The following is a 21,655-nucleotide window of genomic DNA, read 5'->3' as shown; positions in this document are numbered from 1 at the left end:
TTTCTATTTAATGATTTTTGGGAGGGTCTAATCCTGTGGTTTGTGGTGTCTACTGAGTCTCATTTTTGATGGATCATTTCATGTGTTTTGTACTTTTGGATTGTGAGCTCTACTTTCCTGGGCTTTATCTAACCTATACTGTGTGGCCTGAATTAAGAGCATCCCCTTCTAGAGTAGTTTTGCAATGGATTTTTTAAAAAACCTTTTTTTAATTGTAAAATATAACACATATACAAAGCAAAGAGAGAAAAAAAGCAATAATTTTCAAGGCACACTTCAACAAGAATTTATAGAACAGATCCCAGAGTTTGACATGGGCTACTATACAATGATTTTACCAAGCACCCTAGAGATATCATTGCTTTGGGATGAGTTTTAATGTGAATTCAGCAGTTTGAGGTTCCCAGACCATAGAAGTAGAATAAAAGTTGACCCCAAACTTGTGTGAAGTCCATGGTTATAATTTCTTAAAGTAAACTATTTTTTTTTCCAACTGGAGACCAGAGACCAAGCTAGACAGAAAAGCTTCCTTGATGATACTTTGTCATATATATTTTTTTCCTGGCACATGTATTCACTGGTGTTATAATTCTTTGAAGGTTGGTCTTTCAAATTTATGTGATTTATGTGCAAGGTCTCAGTTGCAACTCCATAAATCATGAAAGTTTAAGGCTTTGTATCCTCTCCCTATATTGATCTTAAAAACCTGAGCCCTTAGATTGTCCAGACATATCATTCTCCCTTTTTTTTTGCAGCTCACGATCCTACCATGGCATTTTTAGCCCACACTTTCACTCTTCTTATACACTGTGCTTTGCATTTAAAAGGATGCTTCTTAAACATGATCTAAATTCTCCAGGTGTTTGTAGCAGGAAGACTTTTCAAGTTATCTATTTTCCCACAGTATCCATCTGGCAGGCAGACCAGTGGTTTCCAAACTATTATTTCTAACAGTTGAAGAGTGCTTTGTTCATAGAAAGCTTACAGGAGAAAGCCCAAATCTCAAAAGATAAAAGAAGGAGTTGCAGCTCTGTTTGAAGAGCTTTTAAATGGCCAGGAGCTGGGCATCAGAGTGAAAACCACTACACTAGATGGTGTGCATAATAGTGAACACAGAGTGAGTTCTTTCCCTAACCCCAGCCCTGGGCCAACACTATTTCTCACAACACAATGGCTATACAAAGTAGGCACTAGTACATCCCCATTTAAGAAAGGCTAAATCACTTACACAAAGTTATCCATTGAGCAAATTTGACCCCCAAGCCTGCAGTCTTCCTAGTGGAACCCCACTGCCTCTGATCACTAAGCTTCCACCCACTTCAGACATTCAGACAATAGATCGCTACTCTTTCATTTTTAATTCAGAAGGGTGTTTTATAAAGACACTGATGATGTTTCTAATGGCCTCTTAGGAAGTATCCAGACATTTCTCATGGAACAGTGTTCTCATATGTAAGATCTTTTTTTTTTCCCAAAAGCTTCTCCAAAGCCAACATTTCTTGAGATATATTCTGTTTATCAAATCTGCTCGTCATGGAATGACAATTTTCTTAATGAGAAGGACCCCATTGGCAAAGCAAAAATCTCTGACACAATGTAGAACTGGTACATTTTTTCTCATTGGGAAATATTTGATGAATGTCATGTCTACAAACATAAAACTCATTACCATTTGCTTTGGGGACAGAGTATGTACCTGAAAGCTTAAAGGTAAGATGGAAGAGTCTTCTTCTCTTGAACGACCTTCCTCCAGTCCGACCAGAAGGACACAATACTTATGGGCAGCCGGCCCCTGCCCTGGGCTAGAGCTGATGGGTGGGGTCTATCCCTGGCTGCAGTTAAGATGCTGGGTCCTGGGCTGGAGGGGACAGGCTGTGCTTGAATACCCGCACATATTTATAAGGAGCACGACTTCGTAAACTACTTGGAATTTATCACCAGCTTAAAAAAAAAAAAAAAAAAAGAACAAACTGCGAACAGATGAAGATTCCATTCCCTCTTGAATCTCATGGGCACTTTGTGCAGCCTGACTTGGGTGCGGGTCTAGCAAGGCTCGCCCTTCTTAGAGATCTTGGTGAGAAGCTCCCACTAGGCTGCAGGGAAGAGATTTCAGATTGGTGAGGGAAGATGCTGCAGAGGCAAAGGCTTTCAGTCAGGACCAGGACATGGTAGGGGGTGAAGATCATGAGTTGGCTAACCCAATGGGAGCAAGATGCCAAGTAAGTTTTCCTTAATTTGCAGAAAGTAAAGCCAGGGGGATGAGAAAGCCAAGGGTTTATATAAGAATTTTCAACAACTTAATCACGGTTTGTTAAAACCCGTAGAGCCCCCATACTCGCCCTTAATTATTGGCTTCACAATTAAGCCACTGAACTTTGGGAACTGCTTGTCTCACCTGTGTTCTAGTTTGCTAGCTGCCAGAATGCAATATACCAGAAACAGAATGGCTTTTAGAAAGGGGAATTTAATAAGTTACAAGTTTACAGTTCTAAGGTAGTTAAAGCAAGTCTATAGAAATGTCCAATTTAAGGCATCCAGGGAAAGATACCGTGGTTCAAGAAGGCCGATGACGTTCAATGTTTCTCTCTCAGCTGGAAGGGCACATAGCGAACATGGCGGCATCTGCTGGCTTTCTTGTGGCTCTACAAAAGGGGCTCTCTCCAAAATGTTTCCCCTTTTAAAGGATTCCAGTAAGCAACTCCACCTTCCATGGGTGGAGACACACCTCCATGGAAATCATTAATCAAAAGTTACCACCCATAATTGGGTGGGTCACATCTCCATGGGAGCAATCAAAATGCTCCCAACCAACGATATTGAATGACGATTAAAGGACAAGGCTTTTCTGAGGTCCACCATAGATTCAAACGGGCACAACCTGCTAATGAATCTTACCCTGAGTAATGCAAGCTCTGTCCTTTTAGATTTTCTTGGTCTCACTTTCTTCAGCAATAAAGTGAGGATAAAAAACCAGACCTATTTTCTTCTGGGGTGTTGGGAAAAAGTGAATCGTATGTAGAAATGCTTTATACCAGTTTGATGTCACATAAATATTTGTTATTAACACTAGTGTCCTTGAATTCTCTAATTTAGTAAAGGGTGACATAACATTTACTCAGTTGCTCAGACCAAAATTCTTAGACTTGTCTGTTAATCTTCTCCTTCTTCTACATCCCGCATTCAACTCAACAGGAAGCACTTGTGATCCTTCCTTCACAAAATATCCCAGGGTGGGGAATGGTGGTGCAGAGGTAGAATGTCACTTGGCCAAACTGGCCTTCTCTGCCTTTTGGGTATGAGAGCAACTCCTCCCCCAGCCCTATGCCTCTGGAGCCCCTTATGCTGACTTTTCCTTATGGCACCCAACAATACCTGCCATAGCATAAAATATTCATTTTGTATGTTGGCTGTATCTCCAGCTGGAACATAAGCTCCAAGAGAGCAGGGGCTTTGCATTGTTCAATTCTATATCTCCAACAGCTACAATAATGTCTGTGGCATGACAGGTTCTCAGTAAATATTTGCTGAATGTATAAACGAAGTACAGCCTGTCTTTCTAATGCCCACTTCAATGCTTCCTTTTTGAGCTTCAGACTTGATTATTAACTCTCTCTGAAAAAACTCTAGCATTTTGAGGCTAGTTTTCATTTATGACTTCAGAGGATCAATCCTTCTAAATATACCATGCGACTGAATTCTGACAAGGATTTAAAATTTATTGAGGTCAGGGAATGTGTTTTTAGTTTCTTAATTTCCTCTGCTCCACTCCCACCCTCACCCTACCACCTCAAACAGGGCAGGGCCCTTGGAAAAATCCTCACCACTGCCAACCACCCCCACACTCCTAAGCACCCCTGTGTATCGTTTGTCTTCGTGTATTGATCCCCAATGATGTATTTTCACCTGAACCATGAAAACCCGTGCAAAGTAAAAACACAAAGCATTGACGTGCTTACCTCAACCCTCTTCTTTATCCATTCTGTATCTAGTTCTACTTTCTTCCTAGGATGAAATGTTTTGGGAGAAGTTTTGATTTCTGACTGCCGTGAAGTAGGCTCCTCGATGCTTGATGGTTGTTTGGATAAATGAAATGTGAACGTAGCCGTCTCTGCAACGATTGGGTTGAATAAAACTTTAGTGGAAAAGAGAGAGGGAAACCTGGATCTCTCTCTCTCAAGGTGCCAAAGGGAGTTGGAGAGTGTGGGAAATCAGCATTTTCTCCCCAGGAAGGAAGGCTGCCAGGCAGAGAAAGCAAGGCCTTTGAAGACAGAAATGAAGGGGTTGACATCACAGCCCTCTTGATGTTTTCATTCATTCATTCAACACGTATTTGTCGAGCGCCTAATGTGTACCAGCTCAGAGCTAGGTGCTGGGAAGGCAAAGGGGAAAATGACCTGGTTGAGGGGTTGAGGACGCGAGGAGGGGGACACACCAGCAATTGGCCAATTTCAGGGTAAAAAGCGGAGTTCTAAGCCAATGACAAGGGTGACTGGTAATTCTGTTAACTGAAAAAATAGGCAGGAATGGGGAGGCATTAAAAAAGGGAAACAGACCTTCAACATGTGTGATTTTAAAATGCAGGGCAGGTTCTTACCTTTGAGTGTGGGTTTGACATCAGGGGTTCTGTGATAATTTTTGCTAGAATACCCATAATTTATTATTTATAATTTTCTGTTTTAGCAGTTCCTAAAGAGAGTGCAAGACCACAGGTTTTTTTTTGTTTGTTTTGTTTAAACTTTCTACACATCCCCCAATTGTTTATGTATGTTTGGTGCACATGTAAATCAAAGCATTTTTTTTTCAAAGCTAGTTCCTTATTGAGTCTTTTTAAAGCATTCAACTGAATTTTCAGAGTAACAACATTCATTTTCTTTTAATATTCATCTTTGTCTGTATTTCTAATAGTCGAATGTTGGAGCTGAACTAGCTGGGGGACCTGAGGGACAGCTCCTGTGGGAGCAGGTGGGACTGGAGCGGAGGAGAAAGGCTCCTGGCTAGGGCCTCAGCCAGCCAGTTCTTCAGGGAATGGAGAGCACTGGCTGCTTGGCTGCTGAGGGAGGCACAAAGGGTGCCAGGATGGCTCATTGGAAGGAAACAACCAGGCTTGGAAAGTTGAGGAGACCTCCAGGGAAAGTAGTCTCTGGATGCAAGTGGGAAGAACTTTTCACAAGTACCACGTGGTCGAAGTCTCGAGTGGAGAGGGTTAGTGGTGACAGATGAGCCAGGCGAGGCAGGCAAGGTGAGAGCATTTGTTCATTCACTCACTCAATAAATAGCTACTGTGGATCTACTGTGTGCCAGGAACTGTGACAGGCCTTGGGAAAACTCTCGTCCCTGCTGTCCATTTTAATGGGGGAGAGAGAGGTAAGACAAATAAACATGAAAATGGAAATATCAGATGGTAATGAGTGCTCAGAAGAAAAATAAAGCAGCAAAAAGGACAGAAAGTAATGTGTGTGTGTGTGTGTGTGTGTGTAAGAGTATGCACTAGTTTACCAAGGGTAGCCCAGGAAAGCATCTCTGAGAAGGTGACTGTGATAATTGGGTTCATGTGTCAGCTTGGCCAGGTGATGGTGTCCAGTTGACTGCCAAGCAAGCAGTGGCCAACCCTTACCATGAGGACATTTCATGGACTTAAATCACTGGCCAGTTGATTGCATCTATGGTTGATTACATCTATGCTCAACTAAGGGAAGTATCCTCCACAACGAGAGAATCCAATTTAAGCCGATCAGTTGAAGGTTTTTTCAAAGAAGCTTAACTTCAGCAGTCAGAAGAGGTAGCTTTCATTTCTGCTTCAGCCAGCCAGCCTCTCCTGGAGAATTCATTGAAATCTTCATTAGAGTTGTCAGTTTGCAGCCTACCCTATGGAATTTGGACTCAGGCATTCGCACAGTTTACTTTCATAAACTCTCATATTTACAGATATCTGCTGTGGGTTCTGTTTCTAGAGAATCCTGACTGTGACAATGACTTTGAATGAGATAGTGCCTGTGAAAATGTACAGCTCACAGCATTATGCAGGGGCACCCATTACACTGGCAGACCAGAAGAGGGAATCTGAGACTTCATCTCTCATTGAGAGATGAGAAGATGGGAGTCAAGGAGATTTGAATTCCTGGTGAGAGATGTAGGTGTCCAAGGTGGTGTCAGTGGGGATCATACATGCATCTACTTATTAGGTGCGTACTGTATGCTTTCCTAAGGTGCCAACGAAAGACAGGCATCTACAGCCTAGAGGGATGGAAAAACAAGCAGTAGGCAAGTGTAACTGAAAACGTGGAATAAACATTTGCAGTTTTTTGGCTGCTGAGTATCTGAACCCCTTTCCTTATTTTGGCATGGCCTGTTGTGCATTCTTGGTGGGAGGCAGGACCTTTCTCAGTACAGAAACTGAAATGTGATTCCTTCTTTTCCATCTCTGTCAAGACCTTAAGCTTAGAAGGTCTCCCACTTTCTCCTCTCCAGATACATGGGCCTTTTGCTATTCAGTGAACATGCCAGAAGAATGTTCTTGGATTTGGTCTGAGAGGTCTCAGACATGGGTGTGGCTTTTCTGGTTAATGACTGAGTGATGTTCAGCTAGACATTGATGTCTCTGAGCCTGGCTCCTTTGTCTTATTTCCCTGGGTTATAAAGTTAACCTGGGTCAGACTGCATATGTCAGAGTACCTAGTCCACAGCAGACATTCAGCAAGCGTTAGTTCTGGGGCATCAATGGGCACTGGGGGACTAGAGAACTGTCTTGAGAGGGTCTCTGAGGCTGTGTCCTGGGCTCAGTGAGGAAAAAAGCATCATGACTGGTTAGTTACGTCCACCATGGGTATTGTTGTATTTTTGTATTCGTTGGATCTAATAACCTGAAAGATATTTCATATTATGGTTTTGAGTCTCTAATCAAGTGTTCCCTCTACCCTGGCTTTCCATGACACTGGCCATCTCTGTGATTGACAAATCTTAACAGCAGGACCCCAAATGTTTTACATCTCCTAGGAAAGGGGCTATCTCATTTCCAAAATTTGTATGAATATTACTTTCCTGGGGCCCCTCAAATTGAGTCTTGGTGGGCCCATAACATCTCCTTCCTATCATAGCACTTATTCTATATAATAATTCCTTCTTTTCTTGTCCTTACTGACCCCTTTCCCACTTTAAGAGATAAGTCCATTGTTGTCCCAGACTGTGTCTATCTTGCTCAGTATTTTACCTCGGCAAGGACCTGCCTGGCCCTCACTAAATGACCTAAGGAATCCTTCGGCCTTCCTTACAGTGCACCATGGAGAGCCAGAACTAGTGGGACTCAGACGGGAGAGCCAGACGTGGAATGCAAAATGGTAGAAGGGTGCTTACTTTCACGTTTCCTCATGATCCATAGAACTGCTTCTTTGTACTTTTCGAAGTTTTTCTTAAACCTAAAAGGAACATGAATCATCTTTAAAAGCCAAGACTCAATTCATGTTCTACTGTCATAATAGAGTGTGTAGACAGCTCTAGAGCATGCTGGGTCTTTTAGGAGGTGGAAATTTGGGCCGAGGGCTCTGCTTCTTCAACCAGCCTTTCTTCTAGCAGATGCTCAGGTCATAAAGAGACAGCACCTGGAATTGGTTGGCTGCTTCCCTCCCTGCCCTCTGACTGCCTCCCACCCCAACCTGGGCACATGGACTGACCCCCAACCTTTTAAAAATAAATTCAATGAGCCTCAACTTGGGGACTAGGAAAGGGCAGGAAGGTTTCAAGAGCAACATGGCTCTAAGGGTTAAGCTCATGTGACTCATGTGTTGGCTTTTCTCTGGCTTATAAATCCTAGAAGAAGAAGCACATTTGGAAATAGCCTGGAATAACAGTATCATCTATGAACCCTATCAAGACCAGATAGAGCCATCGAAAGGCTTTAAAAACCCTCTTGCATTTAGCAGGAAATTTTCAAATAAACTCACTCAACATTACTTCCCATGAAAGCCCCACGAACGCACAGCCTTTCAAAATGATCAAGCCTTCATCCCCCTCTCATGTCAATACAAAAAGTGAGTTATCCTCGCATTTCAATGGCTTGGACGGTCGTACTTCCAAGTATGTGAGGTCTCCAGGGGAATCTGTGCTTCCTGGTTCTCAGATCAGAGTCTTTTTGAAAACGAATGCACCAGAAAGAATGAGCTCCCCGGCTTAATTGGATCTGAGAAGGAGGGCTTTGAGGTGACAGACTTTAAGCCCTCTGTTCACACTCCTGGAGGAGAGCATAATATTTTAACTTTGAACAGTGCCGGGAAGTGTATGTGCTTTGCTGGAAAGTGACCACATTATTTTATCTGACAGACACAACAGCTTTACTATTTGTTCTTTAGAAGCAATAAGGAAGATGGCAAAGGAAACCTTTTTTGGAGTTTTTGCACTAAAGGTTATTCGTTTTATTTGTGAGCACTTGTAATGGAGCTGAAGTTGTTATCAAGTCTACCAGCCCCTGTGAAAGACTAAAAACAAAGGGGGGTGAAGGAGGAGGCTTGTCCCAAGGCTAAAAATGAGATCCAGGCAGAGGCATCCCAGGCCCCTTTGGGAAGGGCTGGGAGCTCCCCTCTTGGCCCTTTGTTTGCCTTTGAAAGCTGGTGGATCCCTGACCAAGCTCCAGGGAGACTCCAGCTGTATCCCTAGAACCTAGATCAGCACACAGGAGATGTGCAGAAAATATACGTTAAATGTGATCAGGTTAGAATGAGCTTTTATTACAGCTTAAGTGGGAAGAGAGAGAAAATGTCCCATGTATGGCAGGATGACTTCCTGAAATCTGTTGTGTGTTTGTCTTCACTGCAGTATAAGGCTCAGAAAGCCTGGGAGTTCTTTGGATTTTGCTTTGTATATTTTGCCTTCCTATGTCCTAGAGATACCTCAAGGTTATCTTGCCCCAGGAATTTACTGAGCTCAAAGCAGAAGGTTCTGGCAGTCAACCTATTTCTCGTTTGTGTAAACCTCAACTCATGGAAGTGATTGTTTCAGTCTCCTAGTCCCCACAGTCTATTGCTCAAAAAGAGCCCCTGTTGGAGAGCTGGCAATAGGCCAGAGGGAGGCAGGGCCAAGCACACATCTTGCTTGACCCTGTAGACAGCATGTTCTGCATCAAAGCCTGGAGATGCAAGCAGGTTTCTGGAACATTCTATGGTGTGGTGTTATGGCTACTAGAAAGATCTGGTGCCAGCAATATGTCTGCAAGAACTTTATCATTCGTTCTCCAAGTAGGGGCTCCTGCCAGGAGCTCCAGGTCAGCAAAGATCCAGGCCTGTGTCTCACCCCTCCACGAGTGCCAAAAAATACCAGCCCAATGAGGATGGAGCTGGGTAATTTGTAGGACAGATGCTTGGGCTCTTGAGCCCCCTTTTCTCATCTCTTCAAAAGTCTAGGGAGGCAGGGCAAGATGGTGGCATAGGAAGGTGTGGAATTAAGTTCATCCTCTAGAGAAGCTACTAAATCACCAGGAACTCTCTGGAACAACTGTTTGGGGAGACATCCATGACTGGACACACATTGTACACCAGTCTGGAATGGGTGGAAGAGCCGAGATCATAGCACAGAACTGTAAGTAAAGCCCCCAGTCTCCAGAGGCTGATACCCCTTCCCCACTGGCACAGCAGGCTGTGGGAGACACTTCCCTGTAGGAAAAGAGAAGGCCTCTTTGCTAGGAATAAGGTAAGGCAGCTCAATCAAGCTGTAACCATGGTTTTAAATAACAAGTTTGGACTGCTGAATACAAGCTCCAAGCACAGATAAACTGAGTGAAAGGAGGGAAGTAACCCTGGTAAAATGGAGACAGGGCTGACAAAGAAAAAATAAAATGGAGGTAGCTGAGCTCAGAATACTGGAAAAAGGCTGGTCCTAAGGTAAAGGGCACATAGAGCCAGATACCAACTTTAGCATTTGACTGGCAAACCTTGGGGGCTGGGGACTGGCTCTGAAAATGGATTTTATTTTATTTTTTCTTTCTATATTTTTCTTTTTAAAAAGTATTCTAAGTGCCTCAAGCATTTTCAGTTGTCAGCACTGACCAAAGTGCCACCTGCTGGGCAGGATAGGAACAGCACAGAGTCTAGAGGCTCACAGGAAAGTTAGACAACCTGCTGGGTCTCATTCTCAGGGAAACTTGATATTGATTTCCTCCTCCTCCTGAGCCCTGGGCCTGCCTTGTCTGGGAAAATCTGATTGGGGTAGATCATATCTGGGAAGATATGATATATCTGTTCCATATAGGCAGAGTTAGAATTGGAAAAACAAGCCCTAAAAAGATCTGATCAGTTAAACAGAAGCTATGTTAGAGGTTCAGAATATGTTGAACTGAATGCCAAAGAACAGATAGAGAACAAAGCCAACCAACAGGAAAACTCTAGGTAAAAAAAGAGTGGAAACGACCTCCAAAGTACATCTATCAAGGAGATCAGATGCCTGGACACCAGGAAAACGTTATGAGTCATACTAGGAAAAAGGAAACTATGGTCCAGTCAAAAAAACAAACTAACAGTTTAAAGTAGATATAAGAGCTGAAACAACTAATTAATACTAAAAAAAACATGCCAAATCAATTCAAAAATCAAATCAAGGCGTTGAGGGAAGATATGGCAAAAGAGATGAAGGATATGAAGAAGACATTGGGAGAACATAAAGAAGAACTTGAAAACATGCAAAAACAAATGGCAGAACTTATGGGAATGAAAGACACAATAGAAGAGATGAAAAACACAATGGAGACCTATAACAGCAAATCTGAAGAAGCAGAAGAAAGGATTAGTGGACTAGAGGACAATACATCTAAATTCCTACACACAAAAGAATAGATATGGAAAGAATGGAAAAATATGAGCAGGGTCTCAGGGTATTGAATGACAACATGAAGTGCATGAATAAACATGTTATGGGAGTCCCAGAAGGAGAAGAGAAGGGAAAAGGGACAGAAAGAATATTTGAGGAAATAATCACTGAAAATTTCCCAACTCTTATGAAATTACAGATCCAAGAAGTGTAGCAGACCCAAACAGTACAGATACAAATAGATTTACTCCAAAATACTTGCTAATCAGATTGTCAAATGCCAAATACAAAGAGAGAATTCTGAAAGCAGCAAGAGAAAAGTAATCCATCACATAGAAGGGAATCTTGATAAGACTAAGTGCAAATTTCTTAGCAGAAATCATGGAGGCGAGAAGGCAGTAGTATGATGTACTTGAGATACTGAAAGAGGAAAACTGCCAACCAGAAATTCTATGTCTGGCAAAACTCTCCTTCAAAAATGAGGGAGAGTTTAAAGTTTTTGAACAGTCACTGAGAGACTTTGTGACTTAAGAGGCAAGCTCTACAAGAAATACTAAAGGAAGCACTACAGGTAGATAGGAAAAGACCAGAGAAAGAAGTTTGGAGAAGAGTGTAGAAATGAAGACTATAGGTAAGTGTATAAAGAGAGAAAGAATAAGATATGATATTTCAGAATAAAGTCAGGATGCATGCAATAACGCGGATGAACCTTGAGGAATTATGTTGAGTGAAATTAGCCAGAAACAAAAGCACAAGTTCTGTATAGTCTTACTAATATGAACTAACATTAATGAGGAAATTTTGAGAGTTGAAGTTGAGAACATAGGTTATCAGGAGATAGAAAGAGTAGAGATTGGACATTGGATAATGAAGGAGAACAGAATGCCCAACAGGATTGATTGTAAAGATCCAGAAATGGATAGCACAATACTATCTGATGGTGGTACGATATTGTAAGTACACTTTGCAAAGCTGAATGTGAGTATGGTTGAAAGAGGGAGGCTAAGGGCATGTATGCCAATAGAAGGAAAGATAGAATATAAAGTCTGGCACTGTATAACTTAGTGAAATCGAGAGTGGACAGTGATGGTGACTAAATGTACAAATAAATGTTTTTACATGAAGGAGAACAAATGAATGTCAACAGTGCAAGGTGTTGAGGATGGGATGGTACAGATAAAAAAATACAGTCAAAGCAAACTAGTGTCTACAGCTAACAGAAACATTGCAATATGCTTCCATTAAATGTAGCAAAGGCAAAACACCAAAGCTAAATGTCAATAAGAGGGGAACATAAGACGGGGATATGGGATTCTTGGTGGTGGTATTGTTTCTACTTTGTATTTTATTTTTCAATCTTCACTTTTTCCCTCTTCTTCTTTCTTTATGGAAGACATGGAAATGTCATTATAGCTTGCAGTGGTGAATGCATAACTACGTGATTATACTAGGAGCCATTGATTGTTTACTTAGGATAGATTGTATGGTGTATGAGTAAAAATGTTTAAAAATAAACAGAAAGGTACAAGTGCTGGAGAAAATGTGCAGAGATGTACCTATTCACTGTTGGTAGGGAAGTAGAGTTCTGCATCCCTATAGAGGGCAGTGTGGTGGTTCCACAGGAGGCTAAGTATAGGGTTGCCATATGATCCTGCAACCCTGTTATTAGGTATATACTTGGAAAAATTGAAAGCAGGGGTACAAATGGACATTTGCACACTGGTGTTTATGGTGGCAGTATTCATGATTCCCAATGGATGGAGGTGGCCTAAGGGTACATCAATTGATGAAGTGAAAGGTGAACTGTGGTGTACACACACAATGGAATATTAACGGACTGCAAGAAGGATTGAAGTTGTGAGGCATGCAACTAGGTGAATGACCCTGAGGACAGTATGTTGAGTGAAATGAGCCAGAACCAAAAAGACAGATATAATAATGCCTCACTAAAATGGACTCACTATATGGACCAAACTCTGATAATTGAATTAAGTTATCAGGTGAAGTCTTATTGTAAAGTTTCCTAGATTGTAAGCTCTAAGAATAGTCACATCTATTCCTGTTATTTCTAAATTGTGAGATGCTGAGCTCTTTGTGTATAACCTGATAGTTCCCTTGAACTTCGAGTATCTGTGTGACACCTGATTCTCAGAACTAGAGCTCTGCAGCTATGAAAGTCAGCATTACCCCATACAGCAACTGTTAAAAAGGCTGAAAAAGAGATCAGACTTCAGTTAGAGATATAAGTGAAGCTCATCTGGTTAGGACTAAAGGGTAGAGGATGACATTGACTGTATTTTTTTTTTGGCATGGGCAGGCTCCGGGAAACGAACCCAGGTCTCCAGCATGGCAGGTGAGAACTCTGTCACTGCGCCACTGTTGCCCGCCCGATATTGACTGTATTTTAAAACTTCAACTTCTGTGTGAGACTAAAGGAAGAGATGCTTATTTGGTGCAAAATTGATATTTTCTATAGCATACTATCTAATTTAACTTGTGTGGACAGTTTATTCAAATGTCATGATTACATGAAACCTTGAATAGGGAATAAGATCTTGTTGGTTTGTACAGGTTACTGTGATCCCCTGACAGATCCCAGAGTAATCTGGGAAGAAGATTAAAAAGTATTTGCAAAGTCCTCTTGAAGCACTGGAGAAAAATGTGGAGATATTAAAATTCCCCACCTGGGGAAGACCTGATATTCTTGCAAGCTTTGGGGACTGCCGATTTAATAGGCCAAGCCTTTGATTTTGGGACTTCCCCTTATGAACTTAATACTGCAAAGGAAAAGCTAAGATTACTTATAATTATGCCCGAGTCACCCCCTGAGAACCACTTTTGTTGCTCAAATGTGGCCCCTCTGTGTAAGTCAACTCCACAGGAGAACCCACTGCCCTCCCCACTACGTGGAACATGACTCCCAGGGATGAGCCTGGTCCTGGCATTGTAGGATTGAGAAAGCCTTCTTGACCAAAAGGGGGAATGGAAATAAAGGAAAATAAAGTTTCAATGGTTGAGAGATTTCAAATAGAGTCGAGAAGTCATTCTGGAGGTTATTCTTATGCATTATATAGACAATCCTTTGCAGTTTTTGGGTATATTGGAGGAGGTAGAGGGAAATACCTGAAACCGTTGAACTGTAATCCAATAACCTTGATTCTTGAAGATGATTGTATAACTATATAGCTTTTATTGTGTGACCACGTGATTGTGAAAACATTGTGGCTGACACTTTATCGTGTATAGACAGATGAGTAAGAAAAATAAAGACAAAAAATAAAAAATTAAAAATAGGAGGGATGAAGGGTGTGGGAAATTTTGGGTATTCTTTTTCACTTTTTATTTTTATTCTTATTTTTTGTTTCTGGAGTAATGAAAATGATCAAAAATCAATTGTGATGATGAATCACACTATATAATGACACTGAGCCACTGATTGTATGCCTTGGATGATTATATGGTATGTGAATATAATGCAATTTTTGCATTATAAAAGGGAGGCTTTTGTATAAATTCATGGTCCTTGCAAGACTTTTCCCACCCTGGATTTCCATCCTGTACCATCACCTGCCTCTGATTCTATCCCGTACCTTCCAAGCCTGTGGATTTTGTTGCTCTTGTTTTGATCGCGTCAGGGAGCTGGACTTACCCTTGTGCCGTGTGCCTGGTGTGACCTTAATTCATGGGACCTGCTTGGCCCTGGACTTTTCTCTTTCCCTTGGCCACTCAACTGACAATTTCTCTGTTGCTCCCTCTGGCCAGTGGACCGACTGGCCAATAACACCAGCTCCCCGGATACTTACAGAATTCCTAGCTTCTTTGTGGTTTCAGTCTCCAGGTACCCAATCAGCGGGATGTCAATATCTTCATCCAGTTCACTGCGAGCAGCCATTTCTTTGATCATCTTCTTAAATATTTTCTGGTAGGAGGTATTGCTCAAAAGCTACAAAAGGATCGCAGAATGAGATCTCCAGAAAATGGGAACAAATTATTTATCAGGTAATTACTTTTCTCACTCCCAAAGGAGCCTGGTAACATTTCCACATATCATCCAGAAAACACAAACAGTGGGAATGGTAGGGTAGCAAGAATTCTCTCTGTAGAAAGAATATTTCTACACTGTCATCACACCTTCTTTTCACTCCCCAGTCCCCTCAAAAAAAGATACGACATCATTAAGCCAAAAAGTCTTTTTTTTTCCATAATAATTTCTCTTTTTTCTTTTCTTTTTTTTTTTTCTTTTTACCAGTTTTCAAAATTAAGAGTACATTCACTAACAGCTTCCTCTGGTGAACAATTACATTTCTAAAATATCATGGATTTAAACACGTTTGATGGGTTTCAATCCACTGCAGTTATAAACCTTATTGAGGCTCAAATAATCCCAATTTTGGTCTTTCTTCAGATTGTTTTTTTTCTTTTTTTAAATGCAATTTTATTGACCTATATTCACACACCCAAATAACCCATCCAAAGTGCACAATCAGTGGCTCACAGTATCATCACCACAATCAATTTTAGAACATTTTCATTACTCCAAGAAAAAGAAAAAAAAAATAAAAAAGTACACCCAAAACATCCCACACTCCTTATTCCTCCCCGTTATTTGTTTATTTATTTAGTCTTTATTTTCTTACTCATCTGCTCATACGCTGGATACAGATAGTGTCAGTCATAAGGTTTTCACAATCATACAATCACACAATAAAAGCTATATAGTTATACAATCATCACCAAGAATCTAGCCTACCAGGTTACAGTTTAACTATTTCAGGTATTTCCTTCTAGTTTTTTTTAATACACTAGAAACTAAAAAGGAACATCTTTATAATGCATAAGAATGAATAACCTCTAAAATGACTTCTTGACTCTATCTGAAATCTCTCAGGCACTGAAACTTTCTGTTTTATTTCTTTTCCCCCTTTTGGTCAAAAAGAGTTTCTCAATTCCATGATGCCGGGGTCAGGCTCATACCTGGGAATTAAGTATGCACAGAAGTCTTTTGAGAACATAAAATTATCCTCTTTTTCCAAATGTGGAGACAGCTACAGAATGTAAAAATGTCTCCTGGTTTTAAGAGTATAAAGAAGCTTTCTGGTTTCTCTGAATGCCCAAGTTCATGGTGGCTGCTTCTTTATTCCATGGAGGTGATGACAATCTTAAGGGAAGCAGTACACCCCATGATTCTGTGTTGGAAGATTTTCCCAGAGAAGTGACATTGCACGTGGCCATTTTATTTTGAAAATTTGATTATTTTCACCCAAGTTCATGCAGCTAACTGGGACGGAGCCCTAGGTGGGTCCACATGATAGCTTCACTTTTGGATCTCTTTGGACAGTAGGGAAAGGTTGACTTGCTGGGAAGGAGAGTCATCAGTCTATTGTGTTGTTTATTCTCTGCCCTCCTGTAGGCGGAGGTCACAGTTATTGCTTAACATTTGATAACATACGCAATGCTATTAATTTAGTAGTTTCCTGTAGTAAACTAAGACCAATACTATGAGGTGACCTGGAGTAGATACAAGACTGTAGCTTGTGGGTGGTGTGCTTCTCAAAGTTGAATGGAGAGCCTGGTGCCGCAGGTAAGCTGCCCCACTCTGCTCCCTGGAATTGGCACCCTAGCACAGGTCAAGTTCAAAGCCTTTGCTGGCACTATTCTTGTTTGTGTGTTCCTTGTTGCTGGCAATCTCTCCCTTAGGATGGAGCGACTTCTTATTTGCCTAGGCTAATTACCTGTCACCATTCCCTTTGAATTTTTTGTTTTGTTCACCAGGGAATATAGTTTCCCCTGCTCTCCACCAGAGAGCAGGCTTGCTGGGTGGTTGTTTAGTTTCCTGGGTTGCTCAAGTGAATACCGTGAAATTGGAATTTTTTAGCTGATGGTTTGGGGACTAAAAGAAAGTCCAAATCAAGGCATCATCAAGGTAGTGCTTTCTCCTTGAAGACTCTGGTGTTTTGGGGCCGGCTGTTGGTGAAACTTGGTCCTGAGCTTGTCACATGGCAAGGCACATGGAAGCATGTGTCTCTCTCTTTTCTTCGGATGCCTTCGATGTTCAGCTTCTGGCAGCTCCTTGTGGCTTTCTCTCTTTGTCTGAATGTCATTCCTCTCATAACGGACTCCAGTAATGGGATTAAAACCCATCCTGATTAAGGTGGACCACACACCACCTTCACTGAAGGAACCTCATCAAAAGGTCCTGCTTGCAATGGGTCCAGCCCCCACAGGAACGGATTAAATTTAGGAACATGCTTTTATGGCTTCAAACCACCACAGTGGGGGTAATGGAGTGTCTCGTCCTATCTAGGTGGTGCCATCCCATCTGATCTGGTCAGCAGACATAACATTTATGGGATTTGCCCCAGTTCCTTCCCCAGCCTGTAGAATAGATTTATCCTCAATGTCAAGTGCTGGGGATTGAATCATGGCCCCCACAAAAGGCATGTTCAGGTCCCAACCACTGGTCCTGTAAGTGTGAATCCATTTGTGAATAGAAGCTTGGAAGATTTTATTAGTTAAAGTGCATCAAACTGAATGAGGGTGGGCCTTCATCCAATATGGCTAAGGTCCTTGTGAGTAAAGGCAAGTGGACATGGACAGAGAAGACTGGAAAGCTAGAAGCTGGACATCAATAATCCCAGAAGAGAAAAGAGAAGCCATCACCATGTGCATTGCCATATGAAAGAAAAGTCAAGGAGCCTCAAAGATTGCTAGCCAGCCAGAGGATGCCGACCCTGAGAAGAAGAAAGTCTTCTAGCTTCTGAAATGGTGAGCCAATAAATTCCTGTTGTTAAGCCAACCCAGTGCATGGGATTTGTTTTAGCAGCTGAGAAACTGAAGCATTATGTTAAGTGTATTTGGCACCCCGGTAACGAGGTCTCCCATGCCCAGAGACCCCTTCAAGGCGGCACTCTGGTTCTTACAACCAAAGGGTTGGCACAGCAGGATTTGTGAGGCATGAGTATCACGGACATAAAAATAAATGTGTAAGAGTGAAATAAACATGGCAAATGAGTTGAGTTGTCAGAGTAACCCAAGTATATAGGAAGACATTAGCTCCCTCTTCCTACTATATACCCCAGTGGTTCACACAGGTTCAGCCTCTTCTCCTTCTCTGGCTTCACTTGCCCACAACTGCTGCCTACAAAGCTGCTTGGAGAAGTACAGCATCACAGAGCGGTGCTATTCCCCATTGGGAGAACGACAGCATCTGCTCACTGCTGCTGCCTCAGGGTCCTTCAAAGTGTCCAATCCAGAGTGATACAGGAAACAAGAAAAAAGGCTACTTCAACTCTGCCGTACCTTGTCCCTTGGCCCCTAAAGCTGCTCTGCAGTTTTCAGAGTTTCACAATGTGTGTCTTGAATAGTTTTTATGAGTCACTGGCCTTTGACCCTGAACCCTAGGGCTCAATTCCAGTCTATGGCACCATATCACCACCTCCAGCCATCTTTTTCTGGCTTCTTCCTTACCCACCAAAACCCTTCTCTTCATTAATTGAAAACCAATAGCTCCAAGGTTTATGTGTGAAAACCAATGAGTACTGGTGTTTTCCTGTCTTTAGGGGAAAGGCTTCAAATATATGCTAAGAATTCAAATTAGTATCTTCAGCTGAGAAAACAAACAAAACCAAAACCAAAATCCAAGCAAAGCAACAATAAAACTTCAGCCAAGGACTTTCTCCCAGGACCAAGATTGGTTATATCTGATTTACAATGGACTTTCCCACCTGGATGGCTTCCAGGTACTTCAACCTCAGTGTGCCCCAAACTACACTTCTACCTAACCTTAACACATGTATTCTTCTCATCCTCAGCTCCCCAGTCTATAGAGTAGAAAATGCTCTGTGTCATGGGCGGTGAATGAGTACTGCCCTAAGCAATCAGTTTTATCATTTGTTTACAAGTCTATTGTAGAATCACTCATCTTCCCAGTTCCAGTTTCTCTCCACTCCAAGCCTTCATCCACTGGGCCACCAGTGGGACCTTGAAATGATGCAGATCTGATCATGTCTGTGGTGAAGCGCTCAGTCAATCCTGTTGAGAACTCTTTCTGGAGCCCCATGCCATCTTGTATCCCCCCAAAATAAATTCCAGACTACACTCTTCTAAAAATCTCTTAAAGAATTAGAAGAAATAAGTGAATTATAAAAAACCTTTTTTGGGGGGGTGGGGAAAGACTTTTCTAAACATGAAACAATACTCAGGGGTCCTAAGAAGAAATAGTGATAAATGGGATAAGATAAAAATTAAAAATTACTATATCATGAAAAATACCAAGAGGAAGGTCAAAACACAAACCACAAACTGGGAAAAAATTTAAACATGCGTGTCAGAAAAAGAACTAAGGGTGTTAATATATTCAAAGCCCTTACAAATCAGCCAGAAAAAAGAAACAAGTAACATGATGGAAAAGCGAACCAAGGACATAAATCAGCAATTTACAGAAAGAGAAATACACATGGCCAATTAAGACAGGAAAAAATCTCAATGCCTTTTCCTAATGGAAGGGACGAGAAGGAAAACAATGAGATTTCTTATTTCTACCCTATCAGATGGGCCCGAATTAAAAGTTTGCTGTGATTCTTGGGAGGTGAGGATGGGACGAAAGAATTCTCACACACTGTTGGTGGGAGTTAGTAAAATGACATAAAATTTTTTTTGGCTGGAGGGAAATTTGCCAATATCCTTTTTTAAAAACATTTGTAATTGTGAAATGCAGCATATACACAAAAAAAGCAAAAGGTTTCAAAGTATATTTTAACTAGTAGGTATAGAACACATTTCAATGTTTGATAAGGGTTACAGTTCCACAATTCCAGGTTTTTACTTCTAGCTGCTCGAAGACACTGGAGACTAAAAGAGATATCAATATAGTGATTCAGTAGTCACATTCATTTGTTAAATCCTAACTTCTCTGCTACAACTCCTCCTTTTCTCCCAATCTTTAGGGATATTTGGGTTATGCCCATTCTAATTTTTTCATGCTGAAACGCAGTTTCAACAATATGGGATGTGGATGGAACTGACTGATGTTCATGGACAGACAGGCACCTCTGGGCTTCAGGACTTATCTGGCCTAGGAAGCATCTGAAGGTTTTAGGTTTCTGAGAAGTAAACTTAGTTAGTATAATTTGCCAATATCTTTTGAGTTAAACAGGTGGATATCTTTGGGCCATGCATCCAACTGCTAGGAATTTATTCTTTAGATATACTTCCATTGGCATGCAATCATATGTGGGTAATTCATTGTAGCATTGTTTATAACAGCAAAAACAAAAACAAAAACTGCAAACAACTTAAATATCCACTGATAAGTTACAAGTTCAATTACGGTACAGCTAAATAAACAGAATACCAAAGGTCTCTAAAATATGTAAGTAAGGGGAAAGCAAGACAGAGCATAGAATGTACAGTATGATCTCATTTAGGTATATGTGTGTGTTTTAAAGACATGTGTATTTATACAGGCATTGAAATTTCTAGAAAGATTTGAAAAACAGTATGCAGTAGTTATTTTTGAGAGGTAAGCTTGTGGAGACTTTAAGCAGTTATTTTATAGCTTTCTTTACTCTTTCAGTATTTAAAAATCATATGCATACAATAGCCTCACAATTCAAAAGCTAGTTTGAATAAAAGTACTTAACCAAACAAAAATAATAAAGCAAATCTGATTACGTCATACCCTTCTGAAAATCCTTTAGCGTCAAAACCATTGGACTGGCAAAATGCTGACCAGCCAAGCTGTCCTTTTCAGTCCACCTGTCACACGAAACGCCCCCAACAGGTCACACTGGCTGAAAGAAGTGACGCCTCTGCTGAGAATGCAGCTCCGCCAGATACAGCAAAACCTCATTTACAGGTGTGCTGACAGGTCTGAATAATTTGTTTCTAATTAAAACAATTCCTTTAGATTGCAACTATAGTTGAAAAATCTTTCTAAAATGCCTGGGTCCACTGCCAGTCTTAGCAGTTCCAATGTAGTGAATATGAGTTAATCTTTTTTTCCCAACTCCGATGTTTGTGGTATTTCAGTGTTCAAAAAGCAACGAATATAGTCCTGCAAGCGTGGAAAGTAAGGAATTTGGGGCTGAGTATGACTAGAAACCAGAAAATTTCCCAACTGAAAAAAAAAGTTTTTTAAAAAACGAAAGCTTCACCTTTTGTCTTTTTGGGGAGATACATTTAGAAAAACATATCTGCTTAATTTTGTATACTAGGGAGACAAGATTTTGCTCAGCCACTGCTAAGAGAAGTTTCTTAGCACTAGAGAAGAAGATGGATTATGCTTCCGCCTAAAATCAGCATAATATCGTCTTAGAGGTAAATTGACACAGGAAATTAGAGCTCCCAGATCACCTAGCAGGCAAAAAAATATGACAGCCCTGGTTGTCATATTTTAAAATCATAACACAAATTCCGTTTTAGAGACAGAACAATTACCGTATAAAAGGCTTATTCATACGATTTCCCGTCTCATCTCTGGGTATTGGCACAGCTGGGGAGAGGATACTCATGACTTTCATGCAATGCCCCTTGAAGGGCGAGGGTGGCTGCAGAAAGGCTGCCAAGCTGGGGAGACACAGCTCTGCTAATCGTTGCCGTGCTTGGCTGGAGTGGAGAGGTTATTGCCTGTAAGCTTTCTGTCTTGCTTGGTTGACTCAATTCTGGTCTTTTGCCTGGAGAGGGTCAGCTGTCCTTGAAGCTTTTCTTGGCTGCCCCTGTTGGAGTTTCCAGGTGACTGGCTTTGTCTGCACCCGGATTGGGAGAAATGAGGCCAAAAGAAGATCCAGAGAACCCATCAAAATGTTGTTGTTTTGTTCCAAGGTCTCTAGCTGGTCTGCCTTCGTCTCTGAAATCTCTCCAGATTTCA

General features: G+C 41.3%; 1 protein-coding gene across 2 annotated transcripts in view; it reads right to left on the bottom strand.

Annotated features, from left to right (window-relative positions):
* Positions 1-21,655, bottom strand: part of ERICH6B (glutamate rich 6B) — a 117,415-nt gene that overhangs the window by 37,912 nt on the left and 57,848 nt on the right. For both annotated transcript variants that reach the window (XM_077158276.1, XM_077158275.1), the window contains exons 7-9: positions 14,592-14,731; positions 7,351-7,412; positions 3,957-4,108 (exon numbers count right to left, since the gene is read on the bottom strand). In XM_077158276.1, the coding sequence (XP_077014391.1) occupies positions 3,957-4,108; positions 7,351-7,412; positions 14,592-14,731 (354 nt within the window). The remainder of the gene's footprint in view (positions 1-3,956; positions 4,109-7,350; positions 7,413-14,591; positions 14,732-21,655) is intronic.

This window comes from Tamandua tetradactyla, chromosome 4 (genome assembly GCF_023851605.1).
Source record: "Tamandua tetradactyla isolate mTamTet1 chromosome 4, mTamTet1.pri, whole genome shotgun sequence".
Classification (NCBI taxonomy): domain Eukaryota; kingdom Metazoa; phylum Chordata; class Mammalia; order Pilosa; family Myrmecophagidae; genus Tamandua; species Tamandua tetradactyla.
Note: the sequence above shows the minus strand (reverse complement) of the source record. Positions and strands in the feature narration are given on the sequence as shown.